We start from the raw sequence: 16,012 nt of genomic DNA on the forward strand, positions 1-16,012 counted from the left end.
TTTTCTGGATATGGGGGGAACTATGGGAGGCACGGAAAGTATGGAGCGATAGGAAATTTTGGATAAAAATCGAGAGCAGGCCCTGGAGACCCCACTCATATAATGTGGCAAAGATATGATGTTGCCAAGTCATGTCATAAGCTTTTCGTAAATCAAAAAAGACAGCAGCCAGGTGTTGGTGTCTGGAAAAGGCTGCTCGGATGGCAGACTAGAGGGACACTAGATTATCAATGGCAGAGCAACCCTGGCGGAAACCACCCTGGCATGGAGCCAGTTGGCCATGTGACTCCAGGATGTAGCACAACTGCCATCTTATCATACGTTCTAACAGCTTACAAAGAACGTTGGTGAGGCTCATGGGCCGATAGCTATCCACATCAAACAGGTTTTTACTGGGTTTGAGCACTGGAATGATGGTGCTCTCCCGCCATTGCGATGGAAAGATGCCTTCGCACCAGATCCGGTTGAAGATGATGAGGAGATGTCGCTTGTAGTCGGACAAGAGATGTTTCATCATCTGACTCTGGACCCGATCTGGCCCAGGAGCTGTGTCAGGTCAATGTGCAAGGACATTGAGGAGCTCCCACTCCGTAAATGGAGCATTATAGGGTTCACTGTGATGTTCTGTGAATGAGAGGGCTTTCCTTTCCATCCACTGTTTGAGGGTGCAAAATGGTCGGGGATATTCTGACCCGGAGGCTCGAGCATAATGTTCAGCAAAGAGCTCGGCAATTGTGTTTGTGTCGGTAGATAACACGCCATTGATGCTAATGCCAGTAACACCTATCGGGGTCTGGTACCTACAAACACGTCTGATCTTCGTCCAGACTTTGGAAGGTGACATATGGCACCCAATGGTCGAGACGTACCTCTCCCAACACTCCTGTTTCCACCTTTACATAAGCTGGAAAATGCAGCCATGGAGCCGTTTAAAAGCTATTAGGTGCTCTAGGGAAGGGTGCCACTTATGTCGCTGTAGAGCTCGCTGACACTCTTTAATGGCCTCAGCAATTTCCAGCGACCGCCAAGGTACTGACTTTCGCCGGGGACATGGTAAAGAACAAGAGATCGCATTTTCCGCTGCAGAAACGATCGTTCTAGTGACCTCCTCAACTACCATATCGATGGTACCATAAGGAGGAGATTCAACAGTGACAGTAGAGGTGCAAGTGTCCCAGTCTGCCTTGTTTAAAGCCCATCTTGGTAGATGTCCAGGGGAATAGTGCTGGGGAGTGACAGGAAGATGGGAAAGTGGTCACTACCACACAAGTAATCGTGGCCTCTCCAGTGAACAGATGGGAGAAGTCCTGGGCTGCAGAGGGATAAATCAATGGCCGAGTAAGTGCCATGAACCACACTGAAATGTGTGCAGGCTCCAGTATTTAAGAGGCAGAGGTCAAGTTGAGACAGGGAAGCTTCAACATCTCTACCTCAACCAGTAAGCACAGTGCCACTCCACAGAATGTTATAGGTGTTAAAATCTCCCAAAAGTGTGAAAGGTTTAGGGAGTTGATGAATCAGTACTGCAGGGGTACTGCACCATCTGGAGAAAGACATACATTGCAGACAGTTATTTCCTGCATTGTCCTTATCCTGACAGCCACAGCTTTAAGAGGGGTTTGAAGGGGCACAGGTTCACTGCATACCGAGTTCAGGACACAGACACAAACTCCACCCGACAAGCTATTATAGTTGCTACGGTTTTTGTAATATCCCCTACAGCCGCGAAGGGCAGGGGTCTGCATTGTTGGGAACCAGGTTTCCTGGAGGGCAATGCAGAAAGCAGGTGTAAGGCTTAAGAGTTGCCGTAGCTCAGCCAGGTGGTGAAAAAAACCGCCGCAATTCCACTGGAGGATGATGGGATTGTGAGACTGAGAGGCACGAAACAGTCAATGAGGCAGTTTACGCTTCAGGGTTGCCTCCTGCCACCGACTGAGTGTTTGTGTCCATTTGTACTGTGGATGAGGCATCAGTGAGATCCATATCCTCAGGGGATACTGAGATCTCCACCTCACCCGCAGGTGCAGGATTGGTAGGGAGTGGTGATGTTAGGGCCACTGGAGAGTTGTTTTCCTCAGCGGACTTCTTTGTTTGCTTGCCCTCTCGCTTCTCTTTAGGGGCTTGCTGGGAGGACTTATCCGAAGTAGCTTCAGGCACGGAGGTAGACCGTGAAGCTCTTTGTCCAGCAGTTTTTGGCTCGTTTAGCCCCTGGCGAGTGTTCGCTGTGGCATTAGTGGAGACCTTGGGAGAGAGAGTCCCAAGGGACCCCTTCCGCATGAGGAGAGCCAAGGAGGCTGTTGCTTCTCCAGCTGGGTGGAGGGGATCGATATCCCCTGCGTTTGTGGGGCCTTGCTTCCGAAGTAGGTACTCTGGAAGCAATGGAAGGAAATTTTCCCCCTACCGCCCAGGGGTGGATGTATTCTGAAGGCCTGGAGGGCCCACTTTTCTTGGCACAGAATGTGGTACAACTAGTATTTGTGGTGGCGATGGTACTGTAGCTGCAGCGTATGTGGAAGTCAATTGAACGGGGTGCAATTGTTCAAATTTATGTTCAGCCTCTTGGTAAATCAACGGGTCCAGGGTCTTGTTCTCCATGATTTTCCACTCCTTTTGGAGTACTGTGCAGTCTGACGAGCAGGAGGAGTGCTGCTCTCTGCGGTTGATTCAAGTGGGAGGAGGTCGACAGGGAGTATCTGGATGCAGTGGAAGTTCGCAGTCTTGACATGTGGCGTTGGCAATGCAGCGGGAAGACATGTGCCCAAATTTCCAGCACTTAAAGCACCGCAAAGGCGGAGGGACGTACGGTTTAACGTCACAGTGGTAAACCATCACCTTGACCTTTTTAGGCAATGAATCACCCTCAAAGGCCAAGATGAAGGCACCAGTAGCAACCCTGTTGTCTTCGGGTCCCCTGTAAACGCGCTGGATGAAATGAACACCCCGCCGTTCTAGATTGGCGCGGAGCTCATCGTCAGACTGCAAGAGGAGGTCGCAATGGAAAAATAATTCCCTGGACCATGTTGAGGCTTTTATGGGGAGTGACGGAGACAGGAATATCACCCAGCTGGTCACAAGCGAGTAACGTCCGTGATTGGGCTGGGGATGCTGTATGAATCAAGACTGCACTGCTTCTCATCTTGAACAGCACTGTCACTTCCCCAAACTTATCCTCAAGATGTTCAACAAAAATCTGAGGGTTCATAGGTAGAAAGGAGTCCCATCCATTCTGCTACAGACTGAATACCAAGTCGAATATGGCTCTCTTCTTTCTGCAGCTCTATGTTTCTCCCATGGTGTAGCGAGGGAGGGAAATGATTTAGGGTCATATCTGCCAGCATTGTACTCCATCTTGCCCTTCTTAAAGACTGCTGGTGCCGTATGCTCACCAGGAAGAGATTACTTAGTCCATTTCATTGTTGGTCATCCGCCCTGATACCACCCACTCTGATCAGGGGCTCCCCCCACGGGTGCCAGCCAGCCACAGCAAAGGGCACCTGGCATGATGGCCATTGCTGGTAGTCCTGATGCCCCAGGAAGACTAGCATATACTCCTTTGCATACATGGGGAGTTTACCACTCAGGCATCAGCAGTGCAAACCCTGGGTTGTCAGGGGGGCTACCATCAAATGGGTACATGACGGCCCCACAACAATGGTCTGGTTACCATGCTGAATATTGGGCACAGAGAAATCCAATAGTCACGGGGGCAAAAGAGGACAGGAGACAATGGAAGAAGATGACATATCGCGGAAAGTGTCCTCGCCCAAATAGTTGAACCGCAGGTGGAGATGCAATGCCATGACAAGACGTTCAGCAGATCGAATCTAAGGGAACTATGGATAACTTATGCACCAGGTAAGGCATCCTTCCCCTTATGGCCCGCACTTCTGTAGAATTTGGAAAGTGGCAGGTGAAACCATAAAATGAGACCTGAACGTACAGGGCCTAAAAGTGTGAGATTACTTTTAGTCGCCTCTTACGACAAGCAGGGATACCTCGGACCTATTCTAACTCCCGGACCCGTATGGGGGTTGGACAATGGTATGAACTGGAAGAGGCAGGGTTCAATGTTGGAATTAGGGTGGTTTTGGTTGGAGGGATTGGCAGCAAAGAAGTGCTTCCATTGCAGGGAGTGGGGAAAGGAGAGTAGGCCTTTGACAAGTCTACCATAGTGAGATTTTCACTCAGCAGCGGAGTGTGCGCTGATATGAAACTTCCGGGCAGATTAAAACTGTGTGCCGGACCGAGTTCAAGTCTCGGTCCGGCACACAGTTTTAATCTGCCAGGAAGTTTCAAGTCTACCATGGCTAAATTTGGATGTAGGGCAAAAGCCAGGATTTGGTGGAGGGTTCGTAGGGAGTTTTTGGGGGCGGGGGGGGGGGGGGTATGGCAAGTTGGAAATATCAGCTAGGCAGTGTTTAGCTGCTATGAGGGGTGTGTGAGGAGCAACACTGTGGGTACGATAGGTGTTGGATAGTGGTGCCCCAAGGCAGCAGTAGGTTGGATAATTTATGGAGGTGATGTCTGGGATGCTTCTCCAGGTGCCGGTGAGCAAGGGATTCAATTTCAGAGATGCAATGTCAAGAGTAGGGATTGCAGAGTAGCAGTATCTTTGCAGAGGAAGCAGAGGTGGTTTTGGAATGCCTGTGCCATGGAGATATGTTTTTGCAGTACCAGATCTGCAAGGGCCAGGAACAGGCGGAAACTGGAAAGACGTGGATAAATGTGAAAGGAGGGACTGGATCCAGATAAAGGCTGTTGGGGGGATTCCATGGTTTAGGCAGCACTTGAGAAACAGGATGTAGGACTGGGTTTTGGACAGGGAAAGGGGTACTTTTCTAAACTGGTGCAGGAAGTTGGAGCAAGCATCCATTGTGGCAAGAATGGTGCAAAGGAAAACGGAATAACACAAAAATGTGCAAAATAGGTGTTGATAGTTGTGAGAGGTGCTGGATAAGCAAATAGACATATAAAAATGCATAAAAAATATGTAAAGACGCGCAGAAGCAGGCATCAATATACAAAAATAGGCACAAATGCATGAAACTGTGTGAAACCACATAAAACTGCGCACAAATACATTAAAAACATGGGCAAAAAGGTACGATGAGGTATGGGAGTGTGTGTGTGTTGCAATAAGTGAAGAGATTGGGGGGAGGGTGGGGGTGGGGGTGGGGGGTGGGGGGAGGGGTGTTTATGTTGAGGATTGAAAGTACATGTGGCAAGGGCAAGGCTGGAAAATGAAAGTCTAAAGTACGTCAGGATGAGGCATGAAGTGGGATCAATAGGAATAAATGTAATTAACTAACAAAGGAAAAAAATATGTGGCATTAGATGCTGCATCAATAATTCACGCGGTCACAAGGTCTGTGTTGTGAATGGACAGTCATTGATACAGTGTGGCTCGGAAGTAGATGCGGCTTGCAAGGTGGTGAATAAACACACGAAAGAATGGACACTAAGGATGTTTGGTTAGCGGCGCACTCAACTGCGCAGTTATAAGTGCAGACAGACACTAAGAAGAGTAATGCTATAGAGAAGAGCAACAAAAGAAAACATCTCAGGGTTGTAGGGTGGAAGAAAGCCATTTAGCAATAATCAAACAATGGAAACTCCAGGTAGGAATATCAACAATGTAGGAAAAAATACATTGCTACTTACTGTAAAGAAGACACCTGAAGTTGCATACAGGCACGATTAAAAGACACTCACATATAGCTTTTGGCCACAGCCTTCATCAGTAAAGACACACGCACACGCACTATTGCCAACTCCAACAGCTTGGGCATGAATGCAACATCACTTGGGATGTAAACAAAAATCTGGAGGGCTTGGTAAAGGGGAAGGGGCAGTAGTGTATGGGTGGGGAGAGAGAGACGAATGCTCCTTGCAACTTGACATGTCTTCTTTATGGCAAGTAGCAATCTTTCTTTTCCTACATTTCTACCTGGAATTACCATTGTTGGATTTTTGCTGAATGGCTTTCTTCCATTCTACAACCCTGTATGTTTTCTTTTTTTACTCTTCTCTAAAGCATTACTCTTCTTAGCGTTCATTCTTTCTCTTCTTTCCTGTGTTTATCCACTGCCTTCAAAACCACATCTCCTTCCGAACCACATTGTATCAACAACTGTCCACGCACAAAATAGACTTCGTGACTGTGAAGATTGTCGATGCAATACCTAATGCCCCAGATTCTTTCCTCAGATAGTTAATTACATTCATTCCTATCAATCCCACTTCATCCCACATCCAGACCTACTTTAGAGTTTTGTTTTCCACAGCTGCCCGTGCAATACGAACCTTTGATTCTCGAGCTAACCCATATCCCCCGCCCCCTCCTCCTCCTCCTCCCTTCACTCATTGAAACACACACACACACACACACACACACACACACACACACACACACACAACCACACACACTCACTCACACTCACACTCCCATACCTCATCATTTCATTTTCATCCCTGTTTCTTTATATTTTTAACGTATTTGTGGGTAGCTTAACTATGTTTCACATATTTTGTGTATTTTAACATATTTTTACATATTTGTGCATTATGTGCTTGTTGCCGTGTGTCTTTACTTATCCCGCTCCTCTCACAAGCATCAACACCCATTTTGCCCATTTTAGGGTCATTCCCCTTTCCTTTGCACCATTCCTGCCACAATGGACGCTTGCTCCAACTTTCGGCACCAGTTTAGAAAATTATCCCTTTCCCTGGCCAAAACCCAGTCCCACATCCTGTTTCTCAAATGCTGCCTAAACTATGGAATCACCTCAAATGGCCTTTCTATGGATCCAACACCTCCTTTCACCGAGATCTACATCTTTCCAGATTCTGCCAGTTCCTGGCCCTTGCAGATCAGGTGCTGCAAGAACACATCTCCATGGCACAGGCATCCCAGAACCACCTCTGCTCCCTCTGCAAGATACTGCTACTCTACAACTCTATACATCACATCTCTAAAGTTGAATCCCTTGCTCACCAGCACCTGGAGGAGCATTCCTGACACCACCTCCATAAATTATCCAACCTACTGACATTCTACTGCCGTCTCGGGGCACCACTACCCAAACCTATCATACCTACAGTGTTCCTCCTCATACACCCCTCATAGCAGCTAAAGCCTGCCTAGCTTACCTTTTCAAATTGTCACATAGCCGAAAACTCCCTATCAACCCTCCACCAAAATCCACAGGCAAAACATTCCCATAACACTGTGGTTAACCTTTCCACCAAAACCCTCAGCTCCATAAATGTTTCAGTCTTATCCAAAGGCCTCACCTTTGACCCAACACACAAAATTAAACACGGTGGGCTTGTCAAAGAACTACTCTCCTCCTCTCGATACCTGCAATGGAAGCACTTCTTTGCCACCAACCCCTCCAACCAAAACTGCCCTAATTCCAACACAGAACCCTACCTCTTCCAGTTCGTACCACCATGCCGCCATGATCTCCCCCTCGCACCTAATCATCCTTGGCCGCCTTACCTCCAACTTAGCCTCACCACCTTTCCCCAGGTCTCTTTCTCAGAACACCAACCTAACAGTAGAAGAAAGAACAGCCAGACAACTTCAAAACAAATCCTGACCTAATCATCCTACCTGAAACAAAGGTTCCACCACTGTTTTTAAGAATCGCAGTGACTGACTGGCAGAAGGCCTCCGCCAATTGTCTCGCAGTGACTACCTGGCAGAAGGCTTCTGCCAATTGTCTGACTCCTCCACCTATAAATTTTGCCAGAGTGATCCCATCCCAGAAGCACAACACTAACTCCAATCTCTGCTGTGTTTTGTTTTGCTTTAGCTTGCAAAACACAACTAGGATCATAAGCGCCCAAACTCCAAACTCAGCTTAAAGCATTAGGCCCTTCCCAGAACATCTCCCCTGAATCAATTCCCCTCCTTGACACTGTGATAGCCTGTACACCCACCTTCTACATGCTCCCCAAAATCAACAAACCCAACAATAATGGACGCCCCAATGTGGCTGGTTACTGTGCTCCTACTGAAAGAATGTCGGCACTCACTGACCAACACCTCCAACCGATTGCCTGTAATCTAGCCTCCCATGTCAGACACCAACCACTTCCTGCACCAACTCTCCACAATCGCCATCCCTTTACCTCTGGATCCCTACTGGTCACTGTTGACCCACCTTCCTATACACCAACGTCCCTCACGCTCATGGTCTAACCGCTATTGAACACTACCTTTATCAATGTCCTTCAGTCTCTTAACACACTGCCTCATTCTTCATACTCCTCATTAACTTTATCCTAACCCACAATTACTTCTCATGTGAAGGGAGAGTATATAAACAAATCCACAGCACAGCCATGGGCACTCGCATGGCACCGTCCTATGCCAATCTTTTTGTGGGCCATCTGTCATCTAGAGGAGGCCTTCCTAGCCTCCCAAAACACCAAACCCCTAGTCTGCTTCAGGTTCATTGATGATATCTTCAAGATCTGGACACAGGACCAAGACACCCTATATTCATTCCTACATAACCTCAACACCTTCTCTTCCATCTGCTTTACATGGTCCTCCTCAATCCAGCGTGCCATTTTCCTAGATGTTAACCACCTCCTCTCTGATGGCTCCATCCGCACCTCTGTCCACATTAAACCAACCAACCACTAACAGCACCTGCATTTTGGCAGCTGCCACCCCTTTCACACCAAGAAATCCCTAACATATAGCATGGCCACCTGGGGTGCAGTGACAAAAACTCCCTTGGTCAGTATGCTGAGTATCTCACGAAGACCTTCACTGACAGACACTATCCCCTAGAGATAGTCCACAAACAGATCTCCCATGCCATTTCCCCTCACAACCCCCAATCCTCGCATCACCCCCACAAACCAGCCACAAAGAAATATCCCCTTCAGCACCCACTACTACCCCAGACTGGAACAACTGAACCACATCCTTTGGCAGAGCTTTGATTACCAACCATCATGCTCTGAAATGAGGGACATCCTACCCAACATACTTGCCACCCCACCTAAAGTAGTGTTCTGTTGTCCACCTAACCTCCACAACAACCTAGTCAATCTCTAAGCCACTCCAAATTCCAACCCCTTGCCACAGTGATCATATCCCAGTGGGAGGTCCAGTTGCAAAACTTGCTCAATCCACCCACCCAGCATTTCCTATACCAGTCCTGTCACAGGTTTATCTTAGCCCATCAAGCAGCCAGGGCACCTGTGAAAGCACCCATGTCATTTATTAGCTCTGCTGCAATCATTGCACAGCTTTTTTTTATATTGGTATGACAACCAACCAACTGCCCACCAAACAGCCGACACAAAATTGTGCTTCACAACCCAAGCCATCTGGATCCTTCCCTCCACCATCAGTTTTTCTGAACTGCTCAGGTGGGAGTTACACTCACAACACATTTTCTGCTCTCATGATTATCCCGGCCTCAACCTGCAGTAACATACTGTCTCCACACCCTCCACCCAACAATTTCTACCCCCTCTGCCCTACCATCTCATCCCCATTCTCATCTACCACCCTGATTATTTGCAGACCTCTGCCAACGTATCTGTGCGTCATTCCTCACTTCTCTCCTTTTTTTGTTTCTTTTTTCCCCACCTCCCTGACCCACAACCTCCTGATACTGCAATTGGAATTGACAGATTCAGAAGGGCCATATTCATATTCAACACCAAAAATCTTGAGTCAGAAAATGGGCTTGTTTGCTGGAAGACAGTTAAATATCCACATGGATAGTGTAATGACGTATGGGCACTACAGACAGTTAAGTTACCATATCAGACCATGACTGTCTTCACAAGTTGCAAAACAAGAGCAACACACCAAAAAAAGTTTTGCATCACCATGGTCCCGGAACCTGTGCAGAAAACTGGAATAGATAACATAAACATCATTTTAGTCCATTTTATTGCTCAGGAAAGCCACAAATTGCATGTTGTACCACCATACAGCGAAACCTTCAGAGGTGGTGGTCCAGATTGCTGTACACACCAGTACCTCTACTACCCACAGCATGCCCTCTTGCATTGATGTATGCCTGTACTCGTCGTGGGATACTATCCACAAGTTCATCAAGGCACTGTTGATCGAGACTGTCCCACCCCTCAACAGTAATTCGGCATAGATCCCTCAGAGTTGTTGGTGAGTCACGTCGTAAATAAATAGTCCTTTTCAGTCTATGCCGGGTGTGATCGATAGGGTTCATGTCTGGAGAACTTGCTGGCCACTCTAGTCGAGCGATGTCATTATCCTAAAAGAAGTCATTCACAAGATGTACACGATGGGGGTACAAATTGTTGTCTATGAAGATGAATGCCTCACCAATATGCTGCCAATGTGGTTGCACTATCGGTCAGAGGATGGCATTCACGCATTGTACAGCCATTATGACGCCTTCCATGACCACCAGTAGCATATGTCGCCCCACATAATGCCACTCCAAAACATCAGGGTACCTCCACCTTGCTGCACTCACTGGACAGTGTGCCTAAGGCGTTCAGCCTGACCAGGTTGCCTGCAAACACGTCTCCGATGATCGTCTGGTTGAAGGCATATGCACTCATCGATGAAGAGAACATGATGCCAGTCCTGAGCAGTCCATTCACATGTTGTTGGGCTCATCTGTACCACACTGCATGGTGTTGTGGTTGCCAAGATGGACCTCGCCATGGACGTTGGGAGTGAAATAGCACATCATGAAGCCTACTGCGCACAGTTTGAGTCGTAACATGACGTCCTGTGGCTGCACGAAAAGCATTAATCAACATGTCAACATGCTGTTGGGGTTAATCCAAGCCATAATCCGTAGGCAGCAGTCATCCACTGCAGTTGTGGCCCTTGGGCAGCTTGAGGGAGGCATGTCATCGACAGTTCCTATCTCTCTGTATCTCCTCCATGTCCAAACAACATCACTCTGGTTCACTCCGAGACATCTGGACACTTCCTTTGTTGAGAGCCCCTCCTGGCACAAAGGAACAATGTGAACGCGATCAAACTGCGGTATTGACCATCTAGGCAGGGTTGAACTACAGAGAACATGAGCCGTGTACCTCCTTCCTGGTGGAATGACTGGAACTGATCAGCTGTCGGGCCCCCTCCTTCTAATAGGCGCTGATCATGCATAGTTGTTTACATCTTTGGGTGGGTTCAGCGACATCTCTGAACAGTCAAAGGGACTGTGCCTGTGATACAATATCCACAGTCAACGTCTATCTTCAAGAGTTCTATGAAATGGGGTGATGCAAAACTTTTTTTGGTGTGTATTTACTAAATACGGTAACCGATATCTGCTAGTAGCTCCCATATTGATTCACATTTTCCAAAGCAAAGTCTGCTCTTCAGCATATGAAACAGGTAAAATTAACAATTAAAACAATAATCAGTGTAAAGACTGAATATTAACAACTTCAACATCTTGAAAGAATTAAATTAAAGCTCCCAATTCTGTCTGTACCTAGGTCACTCTTTTTATCAAAATGCTGAAACGTGTAGTGAAACAACAGATTTACAATGATCGTATCTTGCTGGAATTATTTTTTTTATCAGACTTATTTTTCTTCATTTTCAGGAAATTTCATACTAAAAAGTGACGATAACTGCTGTAATTATATCTGTGTAACAGACTCATAGTATACAGAAAGTATTCCTCCTTTTCTTCAATCTGCTGATGAAGAACATTGACAACAGATCTGAATAACAAACCTAATTTGATTTATTAGGCACTTCAGTGTATTTCAGGCAGGCTATCTTTAGTAACCTAATCCATAATTTTTCCTTTCGAACCGTCCTGCTAAAGCATTTTAATACTATTACTTAATCCATGATGACAATGAGAAAGTCTTCTCCCTCTGAAAGACAACAGTTATCAGTGATGATCTTACCTGCATCAATGGTACCACTTAGCTAATTACTGTACACACTTCTGAAATCACCTACAATTTGACAGTGCAAAGTTTGGCACAATGCCAAACAAAGACATGATGCTGTTGAAACTTGGTTGTTTGTATTTTTTATTACATAAGGAAAATTTGTAGCTAAAAGTCCACAAGAAATTCTGAGCTCTTAGAGGTAATAACCGTCTAGATCAGATTATGCTTTCCTAAGCTTTTCATACCATTCCTGTTCAATGATGATTTATTCTCAAATTGCGAAAAAAGTTCTACAATTTTCAATGTATTTCATTTGGTTCAGCTTCAATTTTAGACACAGAAAATTGGTTGTAGCTACCCTCTCTTAGTTGCCTTCAAATAGGAGGAATACAAAATATTGCTAGGAGTAGAAAAATTTCATGTAAACAATAATGCGACAAATAACAGGAAATCAGTGATTTACGAATATAATGTGACTCTGCCAGATTTTACAAGTTGTGAAATTTGGTATTTTCACCATTCCCGTTTAGAAATGTTGTAAACATGAAGGCAATGGGTTACTAATATTGGCAACTGCTATTTGTTTAAAGTTGAAATTGTGTCCTTAATTTTTTTTTCAAGGTTGACGTATGCATGTAAGTTTAAAATGACCATTTATTTCCAGCCTAAGGAACTAATGCCTTGATATGACATCAGCCAATAACAGTTTTATCTGCCAACATCAAATTTCTCTACCCTTTTGCACAACAAATTCATATTTTGGAGACACCTCTAATGCGGTGCAGCAATTGAACGGCACAGTTTCATAGTACGCAGTATAAACATGAAAAACAACAAACACAGCAATTTAGCTTTAAAAACACTTGAGCCAAAATGGAGTCTGATTAACTTGCATCTATCAGGCAATCAGACCTCTAATTACACTGCAGAGCACGCTGCTATCACAACTTCATTTTGCACAATAGTAAAAATAATACTGAGTACATATTGTTGCAAACATTTTCATTGTACTGTTGTACCACAAGACACATGTCTCTGTGACGTCATGTGTTCTGTATTGTGACTGGCTGATACAAGTCAATGAAGCAGTGTTTGTTATGCTAAAATGCCTATTTGGTGTTCTGAAATACAGAGTTCAACTGGTGCACCACATTAAGGATCTCTCCAAAACACGCCATTTTTGCTACGGTTTGTTGTGCAAAAGTATTAATAAATGTGATGTGCTGAGGGCAATTTGGCCCCTATGTTCAAATACAGATTCAGAGTGGCAGTTCTAAAATTATAGTGAAGTATTGAAGCTTTTGTGGCTTAATGTCTGAACAGATAACTTCAAGAGTTATGATTATAAAACTTTCAATGTTGTTTGGTTGCAGAGTTCTTTGTTCTTTAATTGATTTGATTTAATAGATTTAACATAGAGGTTTCTTTTTCAACAACGTAAATAAATTAGATGTGCTATTTCAATGATAACAACAACTCTCTCTCTCTCTCTCTCTCTCTCTCTCTCTCTCTCTCCTCAGTGATCACAGGCCCTGTAGACCACGCGCTGCATCAACGATCTGCTTCCACCCTGTGGAAATTTCTAATGCTGCGATGTCCTTCTCTATGTCATCTTTCCACTTTGTACGAGGTCGGCCCAATGGTCTTGTTGTCTGCAGAGTTCCTTCAAATGCTTTCTTGGTGATTCTGTTGGTTTCCATTCTAGGCCACATGTCCAGCCCACTGCAGTCTCCTACTTCTTAATTTCTGGATGATGGTGGGCTGCTTCATTAACTGATTTTGACTTCTCAATACGCCATTCTCCAACACAGGCCCCCAGATTTTTCTCATTACTTTTCTTTCGAAAACATTCAGTTTTTCTCTTTCATTTTTTTTTAAGCGTCCAGCTTTCTGAACCGTACAGTACTATGGGGCAGATGATAGTGTTGTAATAAGAACAACGCTGATCATTAATAATGTAACTAATAGGTATAATTCTATTTTCATCATAACACTGAACAATAAGGGCAGCATAGTTTAGAAATAAGCTGTAAGGAAATAACACCGGCACAAAATAATACCTAAATCAGCAAATAAATAAACAAAAATTTCATGTCTCTAAACGCAGCTTGTCCTACCAATAAGAAAATTGTGATTAGTCGTCATATGACTAGAGAGTCATTATACACATGGAATCACAGGTAGCATACAAAAATATTTGTGATTACCATTTCATTAAGCTTTGAAGAAATTTGGTAGCCAATCTTCACAAGAAAGGCAATTTCTGATGATCTTATTGGCTGCAGTTCTGGATCTCCATGGTACTCTATTAAGCGCCTCTGTCTCCAGTCACGGATGGAAGGACTGACAAGGGGATCCTGTAAAAAAATGTTGCTTTCACAAGTGTAGTCAAGAACACCATAGCACTATGCATTGCTGTACAAAAAAATGTAAACAAATTTTTGTTAACCCTGGCAATGCCAACAGTGGAGGTGAGGTTACTTCATGCTCACCTTTTGTAAATACTGTAATCTAGTTGTGAACTTAATATTTTAAAATTCTAAAAAACATTCATTGTTTTTAATCCACTCTTCGACCAGATTCAACAACTGTTTCACTTTGTCGATTACACTCAATCCAAAAATTTAAGTCTTACTCAATAAATAATAGCATCAAAACATATTTTCTGGTTTTGGATCACACAGCATTACCTCTTTAGGAAGTAGCTTTTTCAACAGTCAACAATAATTAGCAATTTTTTTTTGGTGGTTGATTATAAAGTACAGCTCCCGCCTCTCCAGTCAGTATACAGTAATAAGCCAAAACATTATGACCACTGCCCACTGTGATGTCTGGCGCCACCTGGTGGCGCTGCGGGCATGTGAAGTGGTAACAAAAGTATGTCAATGGAGGATCATCCTAACAAACATATGGGCTGCAAATGTGGAAATCCATTGCAATAAGTGACTTTGACGAAGGACAGTTTAATATTACGCAGAGCATATGAAGAAGTATCTCAAAAATGACAAAGCTGTTTGATTGCTACTATCGTGAGCATTTACAAAAAGAGGTAGGAGGCAGTGAAGCTACCACTAGGCACTAAATAGTTGGATGTCTACAACCCTTCAAGAATGTGGGGTTCAGAGACTTGTCTGCTGTAAAGTAGGACAGATGGTGATCTGTGGCATCTATCTGGCATCTATCCCAACAGATAAAGAGCTAGAATTCAAAGGTGCAAAAATTTTCCAAATTGCAGTTTGTGGGGTGCTTGTTAATCCTCTAATACAATAAGTATATACTAAAACACTGGTATTGTAAGTTTGATCTTTTATAGTATGATTGCTTGGTTGGTTGTTTTGGGGTATAAAGGGACCAAACTACAGAGTCATCAGTCCCTTTTTCCTCAAGCAAACAAGTCTCAAAGTAAAACAATTAAAAACAAATGAATTGGGGGAAGTAAATTGGGAACCATATCGAAAGAGAGAATAAAAAAAGTGAACCAAAGGGGGAGATACACACTAAAAGGAAAGGTAGCAGGAGGCAGTAAAATAACATAGCAGACGGCCTGAGTTCGCTGATCACAACGATAAAAAAAAGATGAGCCAGCCACTCTGCAACACACTAAAATCGCCAGCTTAAATGACAAGGTGAGCAGAACATACATAGGGAAAAGACAAACAACAAGGCAAACAAAATGCAAAGTAAGAGCAACGAAGATGTAAAAGGGAGGGAGGATGGAGGCCTGGGAGAGAAGGCCAGGTGCCCAAGCTTCGACAGTATGATAAAAAACCCCTCGCAAATGAAACAAAAAACTAAATTGGCCATTTAGGCTTTTTCGCCCAACATTGTAGGTATAGTGCTGGGAAGGTTGAAAGTCCGCCACAGAATAGCTAAAATAAGACAGTCCAACAAGAGGTGGATGACAGTTATACGGGAGCCACAGCGACACTGAGGTGGGTTCTCATGGTGGAGGAGGTGACCCATGTGTTCTCCACGAATAGCCGATGCAGAGCTGGTAAAGGACAACAGAGTCCCTGCGAGTGGCTCGCATGGATGACCGCCATACATTCGTTGTCTCCTTGATAACACGGAGTTTGTTTGGGGTTCTGAAGGTATGTCATTCAGTATCCCAGAACGTGAAAACTTT

The 16,012-nt window shown here is 44.7% G+C and overlaps 1 protein-coding gene across 2 annotated transcripts in view; it reads right to left on the reverse strand.

The window, feature by feature from the left end:
• LOC124602067 (sphingomyelin phosphodiesterase 4) overlaps positions 1–16,012 on the reverse strand; it is a 200,969-nt gene that overhangs the window by 48,429 nt on the left and 136,528 nt on the right. For both annotated transcript variants that reach the window (XM_047136294.1, XM_047136293.1), the window contains exon 11: positions 14,094–14,243. In XM_047136294.1, coding sequence (XP_046992250.1) covers positions 14,094–14,243 — 150 coding nt within the window. The remainder of the gene's footprint in view (positions 1–14,093; positions 14,244–16,012) is intronic.

Source organism: Schistocerca americana, chromosome 1 (genome assembly GCF_021461395.2).
Source record: "Schistocerca americana isolate TAMUIC-IGC-003095 chromosome 1, iqSchAmer2.1, whole genome shotgun sequence".
Taxonomy (NCBI): Eukaryota; Metazoa; Arthropoda; class Insecta; order Orthoptera; family Acrididae; genus Schistocerca; species Schistocerca americana.